The sequence below is a fragment of the Lipophrys pholis genome (assembly GCF_963383615.2).
Source record: "Lipophrys pholis genome assembly, chromosome: 17".
Taxonomy (NCBI): domain Eukaryota; kingdom Metazoa; phylum Chordata; class Actinopteri; order Blenniiformes; family Blenniidae; genus Lipophrys; species Lipophrys pholis.
In genome coordinates this window covers 6,009,426-6,034,660 of record NC_137643.1, presented here as the reverse complement: position 1 = coordinate 6,034,660, position 25,235 = coordinate 6,009,426, and the positions used below count along the sequence as shown (strand labels likewise).

Here is a 25,235-nt window from a genome sequence, read left to right as displayed (position 1 = left end):
AGTGGGGTTTTTTCACCCAGGTCTGTAGCCATCTGGGACTCTATCTAAATGGATGACCTCACCACATTTCACTGGCTGCAGTCCATCCTGCAACATGTCCTGGGCAATCAAAGAGCAGTGCCAATACAAAGGCCAAGTCCAGAGCAAAAGCTACAAGGTCAGAATGAAGTAAGACGCTAATTGACCTGTTTGGGTTTGTTGTTTTCATGATCGTTGTAGTGGAACATTAAACCTTTGTCGGGATCCAGAAATGGAAGATGTTGCGTCAGTGAAAACAGTTTTTCCAGAAAACGTCGCTCTTTCATGTAAAACTATTTGAATCATTTACCTTCTAAAAAGTAAAAATCTAAACCTTAAAGTCCAGATCTTCAGTATTCTAAATTATTTTAACCTCTTCTTGATGAAACAGCATTCATACTTATTTGAGGTGATTTGGGCCATATCATAAATTTTTAGATGATTTATTATTATTTTTTGCTTCGACTAGGACTTCAGATACATATGTGATTATTTGCTACCAAACCCACCAACTTTGTGTTTGTTTATTAGAATAGTTTATCAAAAACTGCTCTAATCAAAGTAAAACTGAAAAGCACCTAAGAGTTTAGTGGAACCTCAACGTGTTCTTCACGAGAGACAGCAGCTTTGGATAATGCTAAAGCTCATGAAGAGAAACATTCAAGCTCAAATCACTAAAATAGTTACTAGTTACATAATTATATGCATCATCCACCCTCTACACACAAAAAAATCTGTTATTTGAAAAACTTTTATTTGAATGCCAAATGCATATCTGAGTCTTTTGTTAACACTTCACGCAATGTTCACCAGCATGTCCATAAATCATATCGTTAACTAGTCAGTGTGAAAGCATGCAGGAGGCGCAGTCAATTCTGTATAGGTTCATAAAGAAACATAAAAAGTTTAGGACTCTTAAATGTAATCATTTGATTCACAGTGAAAAAAATGTTTGATCTGTCTAATTTGGCAAAATGTGCAGTTTAAACGCCTCTATTCTCATTCCACAATAACTGACTGAAACTTCTTAACGCTCGGGATTAAAGCTGATTAGTGAACAGAAACTTGAAAATCTCTCATTTACAAGCACAATAAATGGCCAAAACTTCTTCGCCGAAGTCCTCCAGTTGTTCCTCCTTCTTCAGGTTCGGCTTCATTTAAGAACAACAAACCTCAAAACAGCTGCGGCTTTCACTTCAGGCACGTCCTCCATCTTGTTTGCAGGCAGGTACCTTCGTCTCCAGGCCTGCCGCACCAAACACAGTTCAAAAGTTTAAACGCGAGCAGGGATCTGTGTCCGGGACACTTTAAGCAACTTATGGACTTATGGAGCAGTAATCCTTTGTGTGTAACTGATTTAATGAACAAAGTGAAAACAGAGGGTTGATCTTCTAATCCGGAAAATACTCGCAGCTACTTGAAATACTGGTGCTCGGCAGTTCTTTTCCTTGATGTTAATCAGGACTATAAATCCACAGGTTTTTAGGATTTATCAATCTCCTCCAGCAGAATGAAACAAAAGCAAACTGTGAGAGGAGGATCTGTGATATATCATGGTGCATACTTCTTAGATGGGATCTCTGTTAAGTGGTGAGTGCACTGAATTTTCTGGCATGTGAAAGAGATTGAGTTTCATAAGGCGATCCGGTTGTTAATTTGCGTGTTTATCTTGATGCAGAGCTCTGGGCTGAATTCGAGAGTAATATATGACTCCCCAATACACTTTTTATCTGTGCCGGATTCCCTTCGGCTTCACCCCCTTCCTGCTCCCCTCGTCCTTTCTTCTATCTCTTTTCCAAATACCTTCCAGTCAAAAGAATTTAAAAAAAACAACCTTCCAAAACACCCATTTCTGTGGGTTATCACTCCAATGCATCATCACTCCCACTTCTCACATTAGCCGAACCACAGATAATCCATGTTTATCCCTGCATTCAGCACCACTGCCTCCATTTCTAAGTTTTATGGTGCAGTTGTGTCTCCAAAACAAACTTCACTTTGATTCAGGGCCACGCTCTGGATGTGCAGGCTGCTTTGATGCTCAGCAGCTGCTGCAGGAGAAGGAGAGCAGGCCTGGTCTGGACCAGCAGTTTATGTTTCCCTCACAGCAGAGTTATTGTGACTTCAGCACAGATAAGTGTCTGTCATCAAGTGGAGCAGGAAGTAAAATATGACTCCTGCAAAGCACTTTATGGTTCAGATTTTTTTTTTCATTTGTTCAGCTTTACATGACAGGACATGTCAACACCCAGACGCATTGATGTTGAGGGACTCGCAAGGTTGCAACGCCACCTTGTGGAAGATCTGATCCTACAAAAAACGGGAGTTTTTCCCTTCCACACTCGCTTATGCTTGCTCATGTGGATTTGTTGGGTTTTCTCTGTAAAATTCCCCTGAAATGACTTTGTTGTATTTGGCGCTATATAAATAAAGTTGAATTGAATTGAATCAATTGGCACAGAAGAAAAATATGTGTCAAACAGAAATACTTTATGAACCAAACGTTTGTGGACGGATACTTTGGATTTACACAATTTGTGATCCCATCAGCATTCACAGTGAACCGGCTACAGGTTTTTACATGAAAGACAAAATCTGAAAAATCTGACTGTTTATATTCTCAAAATATTCTTTCGTTTGTTTTGAATCAATGTTGGTATTCAGTCCTCAGGAAAGTCTCACAGGGAAAATTTGCGAAATATGCAGGATAAGAAGTCAATAATCACATTTTCAGTTCTGATTATTGTACTTTGTCCTTATTATACAGTAGGTGACCCATTTGCTACTGAACATTAATCTGATTTCACTGAACTGATTTTAACTGAACTCTTTTTTTTAACCACCTGGAAACAATTGAATATATTTGAATATACTGTCTCCTAACTATTTCTGTTTCAAACTTTCTGTTACAAGATTGCATCCCTTTGCTTTTATCATTAATGTGCGATCTGTTTTGATTTGTCTAATACTTTCCATCTTCCTGACTGAGAGTGACTCCATTTCTTCTCTGTGAGGCCTCCTTACCGCTGCAAGTCATCCTCAGAGGAAGAGCTTCATTCGGGGCTCACAGGGGAGTAGAAGTGGTCCTCGTCTTCATCATCTGATGTTGAGACAATGTCAATCGGCAGCTGTTACAGAGTGTATGCTTTCCTGGAGTATAATGCCTGTTTTATGTGATTGAACCTGAACTCTGCAGGTCTGCTGCTTGTCCAGACTGAAGTTTGTTCTGCGAGTGGATTAGAGACTCTGAGTTGGCAGCAGAGGACTGACCCGGTCCGGGATCTGGGAAAAGACAGAGAAGCTTTAGAAACAAAGCACGACGGTTTTCATTCACTTTGTTGGTTGTGCAGAGAGAAACTTGGATTACTTTTGTTGTTGGTCACATTCTCATAGCATTCCTCAGAAGAAGTGCTGGAATCCTCAAACGAGTCCACTGAGATCATCGACTCCCGGACATATTGAGGAGCGGCGGTGCCGCCATCGTGACACGCAGAGGCTGCAGCCCCTTTGTTTGGAGGCTCACAGCCTGAAAGATAAAACAGAAGGATGCAACAAAAATAAATAAATGAATGCCCTCGTGTTGAAATTTTGGAAAATAAACATTCCTAATTATCATTCTGATTGAATACTGATGTCTGAGTCAGCTGCAGATGAGGAACGCACACTCGCCTTCCTCAGAGAGGCAGTCGAGAGCAGGCGGCTTCATCAAAGGGTTGACGTCTGTTCTGTACCGCTGCGAATCTGTGCACAAGATGCACACGATGCAACAGTTTAATCGAGAAGCATCCTGCAAACCAGCTGCTGCAAACAGTAATGACTTGCAAACACCGCACATTCACGCTGCACAAACGCACACACACACACACACATTGCAGAGCCGCAAACTGCAGAACGTGAGAAAAGAGAAGACACGGAGGGTAAAGATAAAAGAACATAGCTCACTCTGAAAGGTTGATAAAGACGCAGACGGATCATTGGGCCGGTCGTACTGCTCAAAGTCTGCATCTAATGACGTGCTGTCAATGCTACTAAGCTGGGTCCCAAGGAACCGGAGATTAGAGGGACCTTTTTGAGACAAACACAACCCGGTTACAAGACGCGATGAGGTGGCTGCATACTGCACAAAACTGCAACATTACCAAGCTTGTCCATGGATATAAGTGCATATATGTGCAAGATTAAGAAAGAGAAGATTTTTAATGTTCAATCACTCACCATCAGCCTGATGTGAGTTGGTACTGACTTTGACGAGGTCCACACTATCTTTGTAGTAGTTCTGATAGTTTCCAGAGGGAGATTGTCCACTGAAAGGCTTTTGCTGGAGTAAGAAAGCTGCACAAACGTACAATTGGTATGAGTGACTACGTGTGAAAGCAGGTTACAGACTGAACAATCCATCACAGGGCAAACAACGAGAGACGGACATCCGGTCGTTGCGGATTGAAACACGAACCGTGTCGCCGTCTGTAGTGGCAGCAGAGCACCGTGTTTGTGACGAGCAGCACGAGCAGCAGCAGACACACGACGATGGTGATCAGAAGCTCCAGGGAGAGCTCCGGCTGAGACCCATCTACAGCGGCAGGCACAGAAGTGGTGGCTTCTGCTGGGACGGACAGAGAATGGAGAATATATATATATCAGGTTCAGGTAGTTTATTACGTTCATTTACTGCATGCTTTATCTGAAGGGCCGTATAACACCCAGGTTGGACTTAGAGTGACGCTGATTTCACTCCTCTGCTGAGCTCACATCGGTACTTCATTATTAATTTGTTCTTTAAAAAACACTGGGGTAGTTACTTCATTGATTAACAAAAAAATAACTACTTGCTTCAAAATCAACTTGCGCATTACTTTCAGTTGTCCCTCTTTTAAGATGTGTTGCTGTGACTGATTAGCTGAGCAGTCTGCACTGTGTGGATCATTATCGATATCTAGGCAATATAGATACGTTATAGAATCGCAGAATGAGAGAGGGTAATCTTCACCTTAAATAAAGGAAATAGAACTTAAATAACCATAATAAATAACATTTTGCTATGATAAAACAAATACAAAATTGTCCAAAAATAGTAACAGCAATGCAAATATCATTATTTAAACATGAGAATCACTGCAAAAACTGTCAATTGTGGTTTAGGAAGTGTTAAAATTTTGCCATAGATCTGCACATGAATACAGTCTGATGACTGATTAACTCATTAAGCTCAGTTGGAAGATGAATGGTGGTGCACACGGATCATTTTGAGTTAATCCATCATAACTAAAGCGAACAGAACTCACAGCTGGCATTCAGAGTGCAGCGAGAAACAAATACCAACTACTTGAACAAACAAGATAACCGCTGAGAGAAGCTCCCAACATGCAGGCCGCTCTTATTAAAGTAAGCTGTTGATAAAGGATCAGATATTTTACCAGTTGTCCAGTTGGTGGTTTCCACAGCAGTGGGTGTGGTGGCTGCAGGGAACCCCAGAGAGCCTGTTCATTCAGCACAGAGAGAAAACATTGTGATATTCATCATTCATATTGAAAAGATTCACAATGTACAACCGAAAAGAAGCAAGCAGTTGAAATCACAGGAAGTATAAATGACTGTCCATGAAGCTCAGGTTAATACACTACGATACAAAGCTTCACATCTCAAATCAAAAATCAACAAAAATCACAAGAGGTGGAAGAGTAAAACCTTTATTTTTTTTATTTTATTTTAATGTTAATCTGAAAATAATTTTTTACCTATACAAAAAGTATAACATACATCACACGTTACACATTTTTGTAGTGATTAGCTTATTAAAAATAATTTAATTACATTTTTGTTAGTCAACAAAAGTTTCACAAGAAATGATTTGAGTTTAAATGTTTAAATTTTCAAACACAATTTACAAATGTAAATATTTTGGCATGCTCCAGAGAACTAAAATTGCCATGAAATTCAGCTCAGCTTTGCACAAAAGACATTTGTTAGATATTTTTGGGTCATTGACGATGTGTTTTAGAGGGGGGGTGGGTTCCCATCCTTCTTGGACGTGAGTTACTTGTAATTTTCCTTTTCCTACATTTTGATAAACTCTTAATCAATAACGTTTTTTTTTTCTTTCATGAAGAAATAAATACTTTTTTTATTCTAAATGAACAAGTACTTAATTAACCACCACAAACACCAAACCAGAGACACACACCTTTACAGGTGACTCCAGCGGCCTTCGATGTCACGCACAGAAAAGGATTGTTGATGATCTCCAAGCACTGCCACAGACTCCGATCCCCCGGACCACAGTCGTAGTAATACTGCGCCCCGTTGTTGTGTGGGAGATGGGGGACAAACCAGGAGGACTTATTCAGCTCAGGACCGCATTGCAGCATCGAGCAGACCAAGGTGGCCATGTTTATATTCCAGCAGTTGTTGCATATCGTCCCCCAGCTGCCATTGCGATGGATTTCCACTTTACCAGAGCAGCGGTCCAAACCCCCGCTCAGTCTGACGGATCTCATCTCTGCAACGACAAGTCCTGCTTTTTAGATATGAGGCAGTAAATCCACCTGTAGATTCGGGGAGCGAGATTAATGGTGACCCCAACTGGCTAAAAAAATTTTTTTTATCATGACAATGACAATGTTTGGGGGAATATTCAAATAATGTCGCATCCTGCTACATGTCACCTGATCGCTGGAGATCATAAATGTTTCCAACACCACCTAAGATAACACGAATGACTCAATTCATAATGTGGAAAAGTTTCATTCAACAAGCACAAACATGTTGGTTCACTTCTTTGTTTGATATGTGGAGAGAAAATAGCACCTAACAAAAGAAAACAAACAATATAAGCGGTACATTGGATAGAAATGCTGAATTGTTTAAAGTGGCTAAAACTTCATTCATAAAGATATATAAGGTTGCATTTATTAGCATAGTTAAAAAACTAAATTCATCTGTTGTCATGGTTATTGCTGTGGCGTAATTAGTTTGATATACTTATGATGTGTTATAAACTTAATTGACTTTAGGATGATTTATATATAAAAAAACACATTCTGATAAACGTTATTGGTATAGAAATCAGGTGTTAACGGTAAAGACACATTGTCACCCAGATGATGAGAAACCATCTATTACAAAACTAATAATGTCGCCAATTTGATCCTTTTATCTAATCGAAGAATAATTATGGATCAACAATCTAATCTGCTGTCACTGGTTATAGAAAGAAAGCAATCAGACTTCAGATGTGACCTGAACACACGACACCGGCGTCCTCTTTGTGTCCGCAGTCCGGCTCGTCCTGTGAGGCCGGGCAGGCCCACAGGTTCTCCTCTTGTCCGCTACAGTTCAGATCGTCCCGGTAGACGGGTCCTCTGCCCGCTGGAAAGGCTCCACCCTGACCCGTCACACTGAGGGCGTATCCACAGCCCAGCTGGGCACACACCACCTCAGCATCCCTCAGGTCCCACTGGTCATCGCACACTGTGCCCCACCGTCCATCTCGCCACAGCTCCACCCGTCCAGCACAGCGGTCTGAGCCTCCTGACAGCCGCACCACCTGGTTTCCTGAGAAGAAAACCATTGTGCAATCATTAATCTGTGCACTTTACAAGTAAGTGTTTTGTCTGCCCACACCTGCTCTCCTTCTATTATGGAAGATGAATATGAATATGAATTTGTAGAATAATTTGCACTCCCTCTTTGTGTCTCCCCGGCTCTCTGTTGCTCTCGTGAGAGGAACTACACAAGGCTGATTAAAACCTATTCAAGGTCAAACATGTGACAGGAGAGGTCTCATTTCTACTGAGTGATGCTTGATGGTTTAAAGACATGGACGTCAAATTACTGGCAATCCAATACGTCAAATTGCACTAGAACTGGATTCAAGGTTGGAACATTTCGGGACCCACGTTACCTCTGCCTCCCAGATTTCCGAGAACTTTGCTTGCAGGTGCGATGTGAGTGTAGTTTAAGCTCTGTGGGGGGGGGGGGGGGGGGGGGGGGGACTCACCTCCCCGCCCAGGGGAAACCCCCATTACATACAAAGAACAGAAACTAAATTATGAGAAAATACTCCAATAAACCTAACAGCTTTTTAAAGGTTCCTTTGCCAAACAATTGAAGCAACCTGGAATATAGCTGACGTGACACAGGAGATGGAATTATCACAAAAGCAGGCTCCAGAGTGTCTGTTCACATTACTAAATCTATCAAACATCTCTTAGAGTGTGAGTTTAAACAGACCATTCCGTGACCTATAACTACCTTGTAACACTGTCAATCAGTTCTTGGTTTTGTGATCAAACCTGCTGTAGGCCACCACTTCCCCACATAAATATGCTGCAATGTTTGTTTTAGATTTATTTATTTCATTTCAAAGCCGAGTTGTAACACTGAACTCTGAATGGTTCTGGGGTTTGTAGCACATGACCTTTCAGGCAATCCTTACCACAAACCACTGCACTAATCACCGTGCAGTCACTCCTCACACTCTCAGAGCAGTTGAGTAGACGTCGGTCTGCATATGCACAGCTGTGGAGGCAGGTGGTGTTCTCCAGTGAGCTGGTTTTATCCACAGAGTAGACGCCGCCGCCGCAGCCTGTTTCCTGACAGATGTGTTCGATCAGAAAATCGGCAAAGTCTGCTGTTAGCGGCACCACGTCGTTGCTCCCGTTTCCTGACATTCTGAGGGTCCAGTTGCATTTACCAGCAAGGTGGTGGATGTAAACGCCACCTGAGAACAGAAAACACAGAGGGACTCATTTACTAAGAGCCTGAAGCTCAATACATGCACAAGCTAATACATTGTTCTTTCAGTTTGACTGTGTTTTGGGGAAGATAAATACTGCCACCATGCAACCATCTGCTGGAAACGATAGTTTCTTGTTTGTTTGTTTGAGTTTGCCATGGAGGGGTAAGACTGAATGCTGGGCCCTCACAAGCTCAAAAATAAATGTGATAACATGGTGGAGGTGATCTGTTGGAAGGTCAAAGCTGTGAACAAATGCCTTATTCATGAAGGCAAAGATACTAAAAGAATATTGTGCTTTATCGTTTGCGTGTCTGCGAGACAGAATCCTGAGTGCATCCTGTTTGTAGATCAGCTTCCATATGAGCAATGTTTGCAGTCGTTTTTATTTGAATAAATCTTCAGTCTCAGAGTCATCAATGTTGTTATTGAGGGTAAACAAGTATCACTTAAGTTCCTCCTTTTAACAGACCGCAGATCAAACATCAACAAATGTTTTTGCGGTGTCCTCTGATGTCAAACTGAGTTTGCTCTGCAGATACTTATTTAGATACGTATTCAAAGTCACTTAAAGTGGACGTTTTGTCTTTATACGGACTAAAGTTTAATTACGTATAGCTGAAAGGAATGTTTGATTTTCCAGTTTTTACATAGCTTCAAGCCTAAATTGTCAAATTATACTTAACATATCCTGTTTTCTAATGGCATCTATCTATCTACATTGATCAGATTTCAGTGTATTAGAGAGGTCGGAAGTTTGTAATTATCACACATTGATGTGCAGGCATATCTTGCTTCCCCCTCTCTTACTCCCCCCGTTTCCTGTTGTGTTTCAACAATACACCACATATAAGAATAATATTATATAACTACATTACAGTTCTTTTTCTTTTTATAGGAACACTTGTGTCTGTCCTCATTTCATTTCAGGTATTATTTGAGCATGCCCTTGAAAAACTAACGCTTTTTTTTGTATTCCCAGGGTTCGACAAGAAAGTTTTGAAAACAGGTTGTTTCTGGTGCTAAACAAAGCTGTAGAGGTTGCAACAAAAATAAATGCCCAAAAAAAAAAAGCTAATAGAACATTTGTAGAACAACGCAGGGTCTACACGCGTGGGAGAGCGTTCCTCTTCCTCACAGTTTGATTTGCAACTGCAAAAATTGCCAAAATGTGTATGGCAAGGAGGTCACATCCTGTGAGAGTGAGAGTGAGATTGAGGTTGGCATGCAGGCTCTGCACACACTGCAAAGCTTGATTCTGGACAAAAAATACAGCATGACAATGAGGCATAACCGTGTCTACTTGAGTATAAGTGAACAATGACAAACTGATGGTAAACATCCTACTTACGGTGCATTTTGTCTTGAAGCGTCGTCATTTTTGCCTCTTCTCTCAGTGGGTTAGCGGTTGGATATGTTTGATTGAACGAGTGTTCAACACCTAAAATACAAAAGTGCAAAACCGAGACTTCTTCAATTTACTTTAATTAAATTCAACACAACTTTGTCAACCTACGAAACCAAGATAAGTTGTTTCCTGTGAAAACAAGCAAAACGGATGAATACATTATTTCAATCACAATGTGGTGATCAGCACCATACAATACATATCAAAAGTATAAAAATATATATAAAATTGAAATCTTAATGAAAGAAACTTTGAAAGATGCACCCAGAAATGGTTTCATCTTTAAATAATCCTGCTTGTTTTTTACACATCATCTTCAGATTATTTGAGGAGTGTATTACACAAAGTTGAAAGCGGAAATATGTGAGCAGTTTTATCTTACATTGTGAATACTACACAATAACTGCTTTCACTCATAATAATCTGTGAAAAAACCTGTAAAATTAAAAGCCAAGCCCATAGCGACACGAAGGTTAACATAGATATTCTATTCCACTAATAGCACTGCAAAGTCAGTTTTATTACAAGCAATAATACCTTGTGCATTTCCAATGAGACCATATAATCAAATGCTTTTTAAATTAATAAAGTGGAATTACCTTGACACAGAAAGCTTGGTAAAAAAGCAAAGATGTATTTCAAGAGCTTCATGTTGTTGAGAGAACAGAGGAAATGTCCTTGATTCTACCTGAAACTCAAATGAACTGAGCCTGACTGAACCGTGTTCCTCATGCTATAAACTGACAGCACTTCCCATCTGGTGAATCATGAAAGGAAGTGAAATGTGCAAGGTTTTGTCTCTGAACATATTCTAGTCTTATGATACATAAATGAAAGAATTGAAATGTTTATGTTATTGTGTAGTTTGAGGTTCGAGTAATTGTCAACTTAGAACATTTTCAGGAACAAAGCTAAGTTCTAAATATATAAACGACAAAATAGCACAAAAAATGTCCAAGGTCAATAACACTAATGAGAGATTAGAAACAGGAAGATAATAAATAAAGAGGAATTACTTTTGAATATATAAATAAAATCATAAAGGTTAATTACAAATAGTGACTGTGTTACTGAACAAAAGAGGAATTCATAATTATATGTAAATAACTTGCAACTGATTCCAGATATTGTTTTGTTAGTAACTTGTAAATAGTCGGATTATTGTGATTATGTTAATGTTGTATCCATTAATATAAATGTGAACATAAACCTCTAGTTGTTGATCTACTAGATTATTTGCTATGCTTGTGTGATTTGGTTAAATAAATGCATATATACTGTATATTTTACGGACCTGAAGAAGATTTTTTATGACGTTTTTTAATAATATATTACAGGGAATATATTAATAAAGTGAAATAAAACGTTTATTTCGATTTATTAATATACTCCTTCTCATTTAAATTACATTTAACTTAATTGTATGTGCAATTTCAGGGACTGCATGAGTTGAAATACGAACGGGGCCTTTCTTAATTGATAAAGTATTTCTATTCTATTCTATTCTATTCTATTCTATTCTATTCCATTTACTCTAGCGCTGTGGTCTGTCTAGTAACGTCACTGTAGTTTTAAATAAAGTTTAAACAAAAAAAAAAAGATTTGTTTACATCCTGTTCTGAAAGCACGCGCTCTTTCAAATCGCTCTCCTATTGGCTGTTCTGACTTCTAGCCCATCCCACTTAAGGCCAACCAGACATTATTAAAAGTTTTTTGTTTTTTTTAATTGCCTTTAAAACATTTCAGGTTGTCATAAAAAAACAAAAAACGTGACTTTACCTTCTACCGAATGACACGGCGGAGATTATGAAGCCTCAAGTTGCTGGTGGTCGTGGTAACGTCGAAATAATCCCCGAAATGACTTAAAACGTGCCGTTTTGTTTCTCGAGGTATTTATGGACATGCGCAGTGAGGCGGCGGAGGCTCGTCGGCGCGAACTCAGAGCAGCATATTCATTTGTGCTGCGGCTGGACGGAGAGGAAGGTAAACTGCACACATTGACACCAAACTGCTCTATTTAACTCGATATGTGACATTTGCGTGCTGTATTAACACGTCTAAGCTGTATTAGTGTGCGTCCCGTCCTCACTGCGTTCACTTAAACTTTAGCTTTTGGAGCTTTGTGCAGTGTTTGTGAGCTCGGTGGTAGTAGTCCGCATCATTTTCCTGTGTTTAAAAGCTTTAAGTGTTGAATGTGACCAAGTAGAAGTCGTTTTCATTTAGATATAAGGAATACTTCTGTGCTTTGAGGATTCGTGAAGAGAACTCGGGAAGTTGGTGAACTTCAGCCAGTTTGGTTTAAAGTTGACGCATCAATCCCGAATAAAAGCCCGTTCACATCAACAATACCTCCTCAGAGATTATGTTTACTTCCACTACTTATCCAAAATCTGTCGTGATGTCCAGAATTAAATACATTTTAATCGGTGCTACTTGGAACAAAATGTCCCCCCGGTGGTCTTTGTTATGATCCATGCAGCGTGGAGCAGAACTCTTTTGGAGGTTTTCTGCAACTGTTTGGTGTCTGTCGGTCATTCTGGTTCATTCATCTCAAAACTATTAATGTGAAGTGCGTTGAAGCCGATTGTGGCTACTGATCATGGTCATTCACGAGGAAAAGCAGAGCTCCATGATGAATAATCCTTGAATAAGCAGCAACAAAGCAATCTGAAATACAAATTACCGCAGCTGTTAAATCAAGTCTGGCAACTTCCTAGTTCTGTCATTTGTAAACAAATTAGTTTCCTCCTTTTTACAGGTCAAAGCAGCCACAGCCATGAGAAAAAGGTAAGGAAGTCTCCTGTTGGTGCATCAGTCTTTTGTATTAGAGTCTGTTCTAAATTCAGTGTTTTTGCAGAGGCCGCAGACATAAGCAATCCAAGAAAGCTGCTGGGAGTCACAGCACAGTGGGGATGGTGAGATTAAAACACTGATCACAGGATGAAGGCGTTCTCTTGTATCAGCCGTCTGCATGTGTGAAGCTGCGACTGCTCCTGTCCTGAATCACTGTCTTCTGACACACGTTTAATATATTGAAACTGAATATGCCGTCTTAAAAATCACTATGATGGGAATATGTGGTCTTATTTTCACACTACAGAACATTTACTAAAAAGTAAAAAAAAATATGGTGGCTATTGTATAAAATGCATCTGTGTGTTCGCTTCTTTTTATATGACATGAGTAATTTGACTCTTGCAGCAAAATAAGAGGAAAACTCCTCCGGGCCTGTCGAAGCTGCAGTGTGAGAAGGTAAAGTCAAGAAAAACTAAACTTCTGCTTGCTGGATTAAAGCACGTTAGTGAATCTTCCGTTTTGCTGTCAGAGCCAGCTGGTTCTTGAAGCTGTGGTCACCACTCAGCACCGCGACGTCGCCGAGACGCCAGAGAAAAGAGAGAAAACCGACGGTGACGCGCTCGACCATCCCGCGGCGCTTTCAAGAGAGTCAAGGCCGTTCCCTCTGCTTCCCAGGTGAGTGTTTGATCGTCTCCGCTTCGACAGTTTTCACGTGACGTCTGGAAGCTGATTTATTTCTTTTCGTGCGCCACAGATGGAAAGATTCAGACCAAGTTCGGCTGCAGATGTTTGGCCACGATGTGAATTACAAGCACAGTGCAAACTTCATGAAGAAGCATCCCAACGTGGATCCACAGATGAGATCCATCCTCCTCAACTGGTTAATTGAGGTAAAGAAAACAAAAGGGTTTCTTTTAATCGACGTTGATTGATGCAGGATGTGGCTGAACGCTTTCTTTTTTTTGATGCCAACTCATGAACTTCGTTAAAATCTGTATTGTCAAATATTTCAGGGTCTCTTTAATGAGTGAAGCCGGTTGGTCTTGAGTGTGTCTGCTGCTGGGTTCCAGGTGTCTGAAGCTTACACTCTCCACCGGCAGACCTTCTACCTGGCACAGGACTACTTCGACCGCTTCATGATGACGCAGAGCAACGTTCAGAGGGACATACTGCAACTGATCGGGATTACCTGTCTTTTCATAGCAGCAAAGATGGAGGTAAGAAGGAAGAGTTTGTTTCAGTGGTCATGGGAGCGAGTTGTTCTAGAAGCTAGAGTGTAAAAAAAAAATAAAAATTTAATTATGTATTAAAATATTTTGCATGTTTGTGTAAAATGACCAGTTCACTACTTTTGCTCTAATGGGGGGGGGGAACACTCAGGCAGAACATGCAAATCCTATTTTCTTTTCTGCGCAGGAAGCTCGTCCTCCAAAGCTCTGGCAGATGGTGTACGTGACTGCAGATACCTACAATGAACGGCACGTTATTCAAATGGAGCTGCTGATTTTGAAGGTAGAACGTCGTACTAGTATTGCTTCTTGATTTTTATTTGTATTTACCTCATGAGAGCTCTAATGTTAAACTTTTTTCTCCCTCTCTAGCATCTGCGTTGGCAGCTCACCCCTGAAACTCCGGTGTCCTGGATGAATTTATTCTATCAATTGTCGACGAGTACCGGCGGTTCAGATCTGCTGGAGCGACAGTTCCCGCTGGATAGTTACCTGCAGATGACGCGTGTAGGTGTTCACGTTTAAAACCGGTCTTTCTTATCGTCTGTATTTCATGATCAAGCTTGACTCGTGTTTAACCGTGTTTGTCTTTAGCTTTTAGATCTGTGCATGCTGAGTATTAACGCTCTGGACTTCAGATATGAAGTCTTAGCTGCTTCAGTCTTGTGCTATTTCATACCTCAAGAACGAGTTGAAAGAGTCACAGGTGAGAGTCGACATAACACAAAATCTGGGACCAAGTGTTTTACAGCTGCGCGTGTTCCACATGCTCAGATTCAGGCTTGAATCTATAAAATTCAATTAATTTAATGATGCTTTTTCTTTCCTCTTCAGACCTTCCGAAACACATCATCCAGACCTGTATCACCTGGATGGCTCCTTTTGCACAATCGGCGGGTCGCTTTGGCAAAGAAACACTGAAAGATTTTGCGGGAAAGCAAATAGAAGACAGGCACACCATCCAGACACACACCGACTATCTCACTATGCTGGTGAGTGTCACGAATAAGGCTGGCAAAGTGGTGGCAAAATGACTACTTCAGTTTGTGTAGCCCATGAGCTCAAACATGTGGCTTCGTGTACATGTGATGGAGGACTGACTGCAGTCTGAGCCTGTAGGGGGGCGGGGCCTCAAAAGCCTTGCAGTCAGCTGTGTGCATGTGACAGACTAATGGCATAGTGACATGAGATCTGGTTGTGTCAGTGAGGAGTGTGCTAAAATAATTTTTCCCTATTAAGAGAAACATTTAAATGGAGTAAATTCTCATTTTATTCCCTTGGAAAGTTTCTTAACTTTGAATATTCACAAAATTTTGAATTAAAAAAAAAAAAACCCGCTGTGTGGATGTTTTACACATATGTGAAAACTAAAGTCTACCAACAACTGCCCCAGATGTGGTTTTAAAAAAAAAAAAAGAAAAAAAGTGAATCATTCATTTCTGGACTGTCTTTGTTTTTAAAGGATGAAGCCATTCAAACAAGGACACCTGACTTCACTCCCAGCGGCTCAGAGAAGAACTCAACACTGTGAACTTTAACACTTATGCGAGTGTGACCTGAAGACACAGGGTTACTGTCCCTTTAAGGATGAATCTTGGTAACAGGAATAAGAAGGCTGAGATATTTAGAAGAAACACTCAGTTTTTAAAATCTGATTATTTTAAATCTCTGCCAAAGCTCTTTTGTTTAAACGTTTTTAACTTTTTACTAGATGGTTTTATTCAGATAATGAATGTGTTGAATTTTACTGTAAACTGGAAGTCATTTCTAGGAAATGATGTGATGTGCAATTCTATTCAAGTATTAATAAAATAATGGCCTCAAGCTATAGATGAAATCAAGGCCAGAAGAAAAATAGATCCTTTACTTGACGACCTGGAAACTTCATGTTGGGTTTGCACTTCTATTTAAAACCCTGATGAACAGAAAGCATCCTCTTCAGTTCATTCATGTTTCCTAACACATGTACTGTTTGTAACTCAGGGCATCTTGAATTCCTTTCAAATGATTTACAAATATACAACTCTACTCTTTTTGGGGGGGAGTTTATTTTCTACCACAAAATGTACGATTCAATGTTGTTTGTGTCACTATTAGAAATAAAGTTTGGCCATGGCCTGCAGGAATCTCTTCTTTCTCTTCTGTGCAGCCAGCTGCAGCACCTCCTCCGGGTTACTGGTGTTCAGCTCCGTCTGTCCGATCGCTTTGATCTGAAAGTTTAGACTTTTAGATTAATATCACTTTAATTTAACCATTTCCGATGGCTTCACTTGTTTTGTTTGGGTTTTTTTTTCCTCATTGCCCTGAAGTGGTTTACAGACTTACCGCAATCTGCCTCTTCTCAGTCTCGCCTCGTTTGTGGTGAATGTCTGAACACAGTCAGGGGGGAAAAACGGGCTGCTGAGATCCACAGAAATCCTTTAAGACAATGATTTCACCCAGCGACTGGGAACTAGGAAATGGGACATGCTTATTTTTAGGATCAAATTGAGCCACTGAACGTTTGATTATTGAAGATAAAGTGTCGTTTAGGTTCTACAGCGAGTTCAGACTAGACCGTGGGATATTTAAAGACAGTCTATAGTCCCTCCTGCTTTTGAACTGCTCTCATTGGTTTTAGTGTCGTCACGTTATAAAGAGCTTATTCCTACACTGTAAATACATTTCTCTTCACGTGGCTGTCAGTTAAGTTTTTCCAAGCGATGGATCTCATTCATGAAGGATACGAGTGAGATATTCCAGGATGGTGACGTCCCAGATGTAGTCGTAGAACGAGTCCATGGCGTCGTGACTTGTGACACAGAAGAAACATTGCGTGTTAGGAAGCGCCTCTGCAGGTCATGTGACCAGGATGCGTGCTGCTGCGCGGTACCTGTTGGGCTCCTGGAGAGCTTTAAACGCCGTCATGTAGTCCACTTCTCTCAGAAACTGACACAGAACTGCAACCTGAAGGGAGTCGCGCACAGTTTTCATCCACCTGTATGAAATCAATCAGCATGTGTCTGGTTTGACCTCTGACCTGTGTGTGGCAGTTCATCATTGAACAGCACTTGATCATCCTCTTCAGGACCTGCCGTCAAAAAAAGAGAAAAAAATGCTTCAAGTGTCAGTTTATATGTGTATGACAAAACAATTCAAAGTGTAAAGAGGAAGCTTGGGGACTGTTTCACTAACAGCGAGGCGAGTTCTTACCTGGTCTGTGTAGACATCCGGAGAAACGGCTTTAGTGAAGAAGTCTGAGCTCACGGCTCCGGCCTGCAGGTAAAGGTTGAGTGCAGCAGAATACTGATTGGTCACTGCAAAGGAAGAAAACCGACTCCTCATTAACCCGAGAACTGCTTTGAATCTCTGTCACGAGTTTAATGCTGCTTACCGAAGTAGATGTCGGCCTGAGTGATGAGCCACGACTGGTTGTTTGGGTTGAGAGTGAGAGCGTAGGACACCAGCTCTTTGACCGTCACAGCCACAGCTTCCACATCCACCGCCTGAATGCTGCTCCGCACACACACACACACACACACACAACATTAAGGTCAAGACGTGTGTTAAGCTTAGGGTGTAGTGCTTTAGAGCAACGTAATGCTCTCGTAAGGAGTGGCAACTTGAGCCGAATTGCTGAAAATGAAAACGAGTTCTTACTTGGGAAGCGAGGATGGCCAGATGGAGAGGTGTTCTGCTGTCACTTCATTTACAATGTCATCCTGAGGGGAAGAAAAAAAACCCAACCTGAAATCACTTCTTGTTATAATGTGGTGACTGTGGAGCACATAACTTCACCAAGGACCTGCCGCACCCCCTCTATGGCCTCCCCACCACCGTCATTTGCAATAAATCCTTAACTGACTCCACCGTAAATACTACAAACTGTTTTTTAATTGAACCTGCTGCTCTTTTTCTTGTGTGTCTGAGTTTCTGCAACAATCCATCCATCTAAGTGTTTAAGGGTTAAAGATGAAGCGGTACCCGCACGATGCTGTGGAGCTTCACAAACAGAGAGATCAGAGTCGTCAGGACCAGCGGCTCCTGCAAGGAATCAGATCAAACTCATCAAATACAGTATCATTACTATTACGCAGGACTTTTCAGTTTGATACTCACTCTAAGCTTCTTGATGAAGGTGATGAATTTGCTCCTAAAGATGTGAAAATAATAAGTCAGCATGATTCTGTTATCTACACATTCACCAACAGTCAGTCTGAGCCGAGGTCAGTTTTACCGGTGCAGGATGCCCATGGACGACTCTCTGTGTTTGATGAGGCCGACTCGGCCGTCGCTGTTCCTCTTGTGTTGGATGGAGACGCTGCAGATCTGAACCACCACGTCCCAGAGCTCTTTGGCGGTGCGTCGGCTCTCTTTAGGACCTGGAAGCTCTTTACACGTGGAGGCCAGGAGCTGGCCGAGCTGCCGGCGGGAGACAAAGCACAACATTTAATGAAAAAGCAACGGAAGTCTGAACTGGTTCAAATGGACACACTGGAAAAAAATAATGACTCGTCACCTTAATGTAGGGGTTGTTCATGACCAACGACGGAGGCACCTGCAGAGTCAGGTAGTCGTTCTCCCTCCAGTTGAGCATGAAGGCAACGCACTCCTCTCCCACCACCTGCCGCAGGGGCAGATCTGGAGACACACGTTTAACACTGGTTGATAAATCTTACCCGGGACACAAGCTGACAAAAAGAGACTTATAGTATTATATAGTATAGTATATAGTAAGTTTCAGCTGGAAAAAATAAAAAAGCCGAAAGGTGTGTATATATATATATATATATATATATATACTGCTATCAGATGGAGTTATCTAAAAAAGTAGTATCTAAGTATTATTTTAGTCTATTCTTTATTATTTTAACCCATAATCCATGAAAACCAATTATACAGTATCTCAAAACTTTACAATTTCCACTGCCATCCATCTTCTAAACCGCTACGGGCAAATTCTTTAAGATCACTCCGGAATATTTACAAGTGACCTCTTCCTCTTTTGAAATGTATTCTGAAGTTAATTAGCCTTCAAATATAAACTAAACGTGTCTCTGGTACATATGAATGTAGTCATCTGAACTCTTCTCGTCCAATCAGCCTTCAGCGACAAAGTGCTTCCTGGTAAAGACGGCTCAATCCGCTCACCGTGAATCCTCATCTCGAGGTAACCTCTGACCCTGCTGACCAGGTCGGGCGGCGGTCGCTCCTTGCAGCCCTCGGCTGCCATCGTCTCGTGGGCTCGCACTTCCAGCAGCAGCATCTCGTTCAGCATCACCTGCCTCAGCTTCGGGGAAAACTCGGTGACGAGCTCCAGGCAGGCGGAGAAAAGCTGCCGAGCGTGGCCGAAGTCCTGAGGTGAGAGTGAGACGGCGTCCACGTTTAACGTTCCTACTGACAAACTGCTACGCTGAGCCCTGATGACGGCGTCACACCTTTATTGCTATGCAGTGGAGTCCTTTGGCCATGAGGATGTAAACCAGGTCTTTAGTCAGGTTGTCTTTGATGCCAAGGATCACATTGATGTAGTCTGGAGGAACCTCCCACTGCAAACACAGGAGCTATTGTAGTTAAATCATCTATGCATATGGGCCAGGCAGTAAACAATGAGATCACGTTTTTACCCAATTTTAATGAGATAAGAAGAAAAAAAATAAACAGAACAGGAAATGTTTAGATACAAGAAGTTTAACTGAATTGAATCATGGAGTCAAATGACTTCTATTCCCATTGTATTACTTTTTGTTCCGTGCACCTGTATGAATCTGAAATAGTCCCATTTTCATAACTATGTCTCATCTGAATAAATCTTTCTTAAGCAGTCATCTAAATTAATCATATAAAATACAACCCTGGATGTCAATAACTGATTTCTTTGACCTCTGACCTTGCTGTTGACCTTCCAAAAGGGTCGTTCGGCCATGCCGTGCAGTTCGATGAGGATCTGTCTGATCCGACGTGGCTCCAGCGAGAGGATGAGCTGCTGCTCCAGCTGCCCGATGTTCACACTGGCCAAGGCTGAGGAGGGATGGAGGCCAAAACCCAATGAGAACGCTACGCCTGGACAGGTGTGACGCACTGAGAAAACTCGGCTCCCTACCTGGAATGTCGTAAAAGGAAGGCAGAGGCTTGGCGCTGAGGTTGATGGTGGCCGACCTCTTCCTCATCTGCTCCACCAGCAACTTCCTCTCCTCCTCCTTCAGCAGCTCCATGAAGAGTTTATGTGACGACACCACGAACACCAGAGACAGGTCCTCCAGGCTTTCACACAGAGTCCTGCTCCACCGGACGTTCAGGGAAAAGATGTAAACTGCATCAGCTCACATTGAAAAATCTGACCGTTAAGTTTTTTGTGTGACAGAAGGTTCAGCACTCACTTCATAAAAATGGCCATATTTCTTCTGGGCGTCTCAGCTGGGCGATCTTTTTCCAGTGACCGTGTGCACACCTGCAGAAGAAAGAACATTTCACCTAAATACACAATGCAATTTACAGCAATAGAAATGTGCGACAGCAAAGATCAGTTATTCTGACTCCTCTTTTATGTCGATATTCGAGACACACCGGTGTCCCGACTTCCTCACCTCTAAAATGAAGTCCACCATCCGTTTACTGGGCTTGAGAAGCAGCTGCTGGAAGCGCACGCCGAGGACTTCTCCTTCCAGAGCGTCTCGGACGGCGTTACAAACACACAGTTTGTGGCAAACCTCGTCAAGGCCCAAATCCCTGCACCAACACAGATCCAAACCCTTTTTAGTAATATACTGTTGCCAGGATGAGGCGTGCATAGTTCTCTCAACCATCCTTTCTAGACCTTTTAATGAATCTAGGAAGTTGAGACACTGCCAGAAAACAGATAAATTGAGCTTTGTGCCCATATTATAGTCACTATAGAGGCCCAAAGGACTTCTGTAGAATAACTGTCCAATCACAGATGAGATTTAGCAGCATGTGAAGCAGGTAAATAAATCTGATGCATCTGGTAAAAAAAACAAAAAAAAAACAGATACGACACAGTCAATAACAGGCAAGTTAGGAATGTATAAGTTCTGTTTCCTGGTCTGGAAACGGTTTAGATTATTATTGTCAATAATTATTGAGTTCTAATATTGTCCCGACCATCCTAAACTTCTATGAACAGATCGCAGGAAGTCTTGCAAATGGCAAATAATTAAAAGTAGTAATAGGTGGAAGAACAATGCTTGCTAAGTAAATATTTGGATCATAAATTTACATGTCGATTTGCACCAAGCAAAGAATAAAAAGCTCCAGAATAAAGGGCTTTTTGGGATTGTAACAGAAGCAATGATATAAGCAAGGGCTAAAATTACTCACAAATATGCAACAGAGCTCGTCTTCATGAAAGATATTATGGCGTATTTTTAAGTGTAGAAGCTGAACTTAAGATGCTGTTGACGATGTTGTGGCCTCACCCTTGTTGGACTTTGTACATGAACTCCCTGAGAACGGAGCGTCTGAAGTGATTTGGTAAACTCCGGGACATGTTGTCTTTGATGAACGCCTCGATGACGGCCTGTCGGGGAGGTTCGGTTAGAAACTTATTGGAACGACCAACAAAACAATGCAAGAATGATTTATTGATCTCTCTGCACCGCACGTGACATTACTAGAAATGAAAATGGAATGTCTTTGTGGCCTTTGCGCCGACCTGATAGTTGTATGCCCGGATCAGGCTGTTGATGTGGCCGTAGGGCGTCGTCTGAGGGTCGGAGGATCCACAGTCTCCGGTCAAAGCTTTGCAGGCGTTCCAGTAACCAGCCAGACGCTTCTCATCCAGGTGAACATGGATAGTCGAGTCCAGCTTGAAGACGTAAAGCAAAACTTGTACTCTTCAGAAAACCCTGATTCTCCTGTGATTAAGTGATGATAATATCTTTTGTTTCAAGTGCAGAAAAACTCTTACCTTCTTTAAGAGGTCGTTCGTCTGTCTGAAGTGGTCCCGGGCTTTCTCATAGGCTGGCTGGTCTGTGCAGCCTTGCTGGAAGAAAATAGCTCCCAAGTCATAATGCACCTGCAAATAGAACCACAAACCACCTCATTTACAACCCACAACCAAAATAACAATCCTGCAAAGAAGAAAGACAACGCAAGTCTCTTTTAACCTGACAGTGAAACTCATCGGCACTGATTCGAAGCCCCGCGGTGGAGGACTCGGTCTCTCCGTTAGCGGCGGCGTCAGAGGCCAGCAGGTCGAGAGTCCTCAGAGTGTGGATGTAGAAGTCTTTCTTCAGCCGCAGAGCTCCTTCCAGCACACTGACGGAATCGGTGGCTTGCTCTTTAAGCTGAAAAATTACAAAGGTTAAACTTCTTGTAGTGGAAGAAAGACATGTGGGTATCATGTTCAATAGAAAATACACAAAAAGGTAAATATGCATCAAAACATGTTCACTCACCACAGTGAGGATGTTGTCTGTCATTTCTTTCTCCTGTTGCACAATACTTAACCTATATCAAGCCACAAGAGAGGAACACACTCAATGTCTGAGTCAACAAGTGAAGTATGGAAAGGTCATTTTGTGTCTCTGAACGCTGATCTTGTCATGTGAACAAATACTGGACTGAAACAAGAACAGTCATGAACACACAAATCTGGACTCTACTAACCCCAGACTGACAACAACAACAAAAGCAGCTCAGTGCAAACACTTTAAAGCCCTGATATGAATCCATATGAGCGTGAAAATAACATGAGAAGAAACGGGAAGTGAAGGCAGTGGCAGGAGAGGCTGCGAAAGCGTCACCGGGGACGAATCCTAGGATAATTTTGACAACGAAAGCCACAAATGGTGAAAATCATGTCTAAGTATTTATGGAGCTGACTGTATGTGTTAAAAAAGGTGATGCTTTTACATGTTCATTTGATGAGGTCCTGGTTTGGTCTGTTTCTCTGGAAAGCTGCTCAGCACGATTGTCCTAATGGCCCTGAAATGACAATGAACCAAATGCAAGTTATTTATTCATTAAAACGTATTAAAAGCACATTCTAAAAGGGCATTCAAGTATCATAATCACAACAAGAATGATATATATGATCTAAATGAAGATAGGATAGTTTCAATATCGAAACAGCGAGCAGCACTTCCATTAGCTGCATCAGCTACAACGGGAAACCATTACATTTCATCTACAGAGTTTGTGGCTCAGTCAATGTCATGCAATGAAGTCATTTAGTTAAGTTTTATCGGCCCTTTAAAAAGTGTTTCCTCACCAGCGGTTGTAGATGATGACAGCCATGGCAGTAGTCGGAGGCAGAGTGGACAGGTCCAGGTCCACATGTTTCACCCCTGGTGGCACTTTGCTCACACAAAGGAGCTCATTCAGTAACATATTTAACACTGGAATGGTCAAGCTGAAATGCACAAAACTAATTATTCAATTACATTTTGTCAAAGTGCAGGTCTAAGACATTTTGTAAAGTTGTTAAGGTGTTTTTCCCACTCATCATCAATCTGTGTAAAAGACTAACATTTACCTGTAAATTCTTCATTCACTTTTGATTATAACTCGTTGAATTCAATGATTATGAAGTGACTTCCTCTCACCCTTTCTCGAGTGAATCCAGATCCCACTTCATGTGTGCAGCGACTTTGAGTGCGAGAAGTTTCAGAGTACGGTTCCTGCGGTTGTCTGCTGGAGGCTGCACCTGATTCTGCTCGTTCACAGACGGCTTCGACGCCTGCTCCAGAAACTGAATGATCAGCTGCACTGGCGGCGGGTCTGTGAAGAAATGAATCCACACCGGTGTCCATCTTATCCTTCACGACTTGTGAAAATAGACGAACCCAGCACAGATCAATGGATGGCGTAAGTCAGAATCACTCTAAGCTGACCTGGGTTTGACTTCTGCAGGTGATTCTCTAGTAAACCGTCGTCCAAGAGGAACTCGAACCAGGACGTCTGCAGAGGTGTGCCGGGCCGACTGCCGATGACAGCAGCCACCCGGTCTGCCGCTTCGGCACTCATCCTCCTGTACTAGAAACAAATGTGCAAGACACATTTTTAAGGTGTTTCAAAAAACATCAGTATACAATGCCAGCTCAATAAGCAATTATTAACTATTCTTATTCTTACCTTATTCAAAACCGATGCTTTTTCCCACTATTATACTTGAGTATAGCTGAATATTACACCACTATATTTTTGGCACTTAAATTACCAATACTGTAGACTGATTAGACAAATGAAATTACACATTAATGACGACATCATTATAATCTTGGGGACTGTGATGATCTCGTCTTTTTTTTAATTAACACTGATGTTGTGAAAAATGAAAATATCGCCATATTGGGAAAGGAAAGTCTAATTCTGTGGTATATTCCAGCTAAATTCTAGACAGTTTTCCAATTCTTGAAATAGAAAATGATCAAATTATTTGTTATTTAGCTCGAATTATGAATGTGTATTTATTGTAACTAAATGTTGAAAACAGCCATTGGGAAAACACAGCAATTGTGAAAGTTACTGACATTTGGACCAAAAAAAATACTTTGTCTATGAATGACGATAAACATTAGCAGCGTCTCGAAAACAGTGCAGTGATCAAAGAATGTTTAAATAATATCCTCGTCCGTCCCGAGTGGGCGGGAATTACTTCGGATGAGATGGTTAAGTGTACCGAAATCTTGATCGTGCTGCCACTGCGTATAAATCAAACGCTCCCTCACTCACCCATTCTCTGTTGTGTTTAGGGACACTAGTTTAAATTGAAGCGAACTAGCTAAAGTTCGTCGAAGCCCCGCTCACGTCAGCATGAATGTCTCACCTTAACAGGTCACAGTGAGGAAAACGAGGACACAAGAGATACCAAAGGAAGAATAAAACATCAGAAGAGGCAGCTCAGACAGCTTCTTTGAGCCATTCTCACATTTCTGCGCCTCCTCTTGGCACCCTTCGTCATTCCGGTTCCGCTCCGTGGTCGAGAGGATACTCGGTGCGCCATATTTGCGCATAACGTCTGTGACGTCACGTTACTTCCTCAAAAATCGTTTGTTTGTTTCGTTTTTTCTTTAGCTTACTCACTTTAATATTTGACCAAATGAGCACC

General features: G+C 41.5%; 3 protein-coding genes across 10 annotated transcripts; 1 reads left to right on the top strand and 2 right to left on the bottom strand.

The window, feature by feature from the left end:
• Positions 1–761: 761 nt before the first annotated feature.
• Positions 762–10,872, bottom strand: LOC308123141 (T-cell differentiation antigen CD6-like). 6 transcript variants are annotated; one of them, XM_080485460.1, is made up of 14 exons: positions 10,760–10,872; positions 10,104–10,193; positions 8,453–8,737; positions 7,255–7,569; positions 6,200–6,514; positions 5,433–5,495; positions 4,472–4,621; positions 4,234–4,350; positions 3,961–4,083; positions 3,682–3,759; positions 3,386–3,544; positions 3,202–3,300; positions 3,043–3,118; positions 762–1,264 (listed from the first exon to the last, which is right to left on the bottom strand). In XM_080485460.1, the coding sequence occupies exons 1-13, from the start codon at positions 10,809–10,811 to the stop codon at positions 3,072–3,074; spliced, it is 1,893 nt and encodes a 630-aa protein (XP_080341586.1). In that variant the 5' UTR covers positions 10,812–10,872; the 3' UTR covers positions 762–1,264; positions 3,043–3,071. The 6 variants fall into 6 exon arrangements, with proteins under 6 accessions (XP_080341586.1, XP_080341588.1, XP_080341587.1 ...); XM_080485462.1 differs by having other exon boundaries at positions 3,688–3,759; XM_080485461.1 differs by having other exon boundaries at positions 4,472–4,618.
• Positions 10,873–11,944: 1,072 nt separating this feature from the next.
• On the top strand, positions 11,945–16,309 carry LOC308122786 (G1/S-specific cyclin-E1-like). Its single transcript, XM_080484870.1, has 12 exons — positions 11,945–12,143; positions 12,919–12,947; positions 13,018–13,075; positions 13,362–13,412; positions 13,486–13,631; positions 13,711–13,846; positions 14,027–14,173; positions 14,373–14,468; positions 14,558–14,692; positions 14,780–14,891; positions 15,020–15,177; positions 15,648–16,309. The coding sequence occupies exons 2-12, from the start codon at positions 12,937–12,939 to the stop codon at positions 15,714–15,716; spliced, it is 1,119 nt and encodes a 372-aa protein (XP_080340996.1). The 5' UTR covers positions 11,945–12,143; positions 12,919–12,936; the 3' UTR covers positions 15,717–16,309.
• ints8 (integrator complex subunit 8) lies at positions 16,222–25,102 on the bottom strand. 3 transcript variants are annotated; one of them, XM_080484868.1, is made up of 28 exons: positions 24,954–25,102; positions 24,019–24,160; positions 23,731–23,905; positions 23,397–23,537; positions 23,039–23,110; positions 22,582–22,633; positions 22,291–22,470; positions 22,092–22,199; positions 21,837–21,989; positions 21,601–21,701; positions 20,752–20,893; positions 20,545–20,615; positions 20,268–20,443; positions 20,055–20,185; positions 19,603–19,713; positions 19,316–19,520; positions 18,684–18,805; positions 18,402–18,586; positions 18,284–18,317; positions 18,149–18,208; positions 17,825–17,886; positions 17,559–17,677; positions 17,378–17,481; positions 17,205–17,255; positions 17,058–17,131; positions 16,912–16,976; positions 16,511–16,554; positions 16,222–16,395 (listed from the first exon to the last, which is right to left on the bottom strand). In XM_080484868.1, the coding sequence occupies exons 2-28, from the start codon at positions 24,149–24,151 to the stop codon at positions 16,279–16,281; spliced, it is 2,988 nt and encodes a 995-aa protein (XP_080340994.1). In that variant the 5' UTR covers positions 24,152–24,160; positions 24,954–25,102; the 3' UTR covers positions 16,222–16,278. The 3 variants fall into 3 exon arrangements, with proteins under 3 accessions (XP_080340994.1, XP_080340995.1, XP_080340993.1); XM_080484869.1 differs by having other exon boundaries at positions 23,397–23,481; positions 24,954–25,076; XM_080484867.1 differs by having other exon boundaries at positions 23,397–23,552; positions 24,954–25,069.
• Positions 25,103–25,235: the final 133 nt, after the last annotated feature.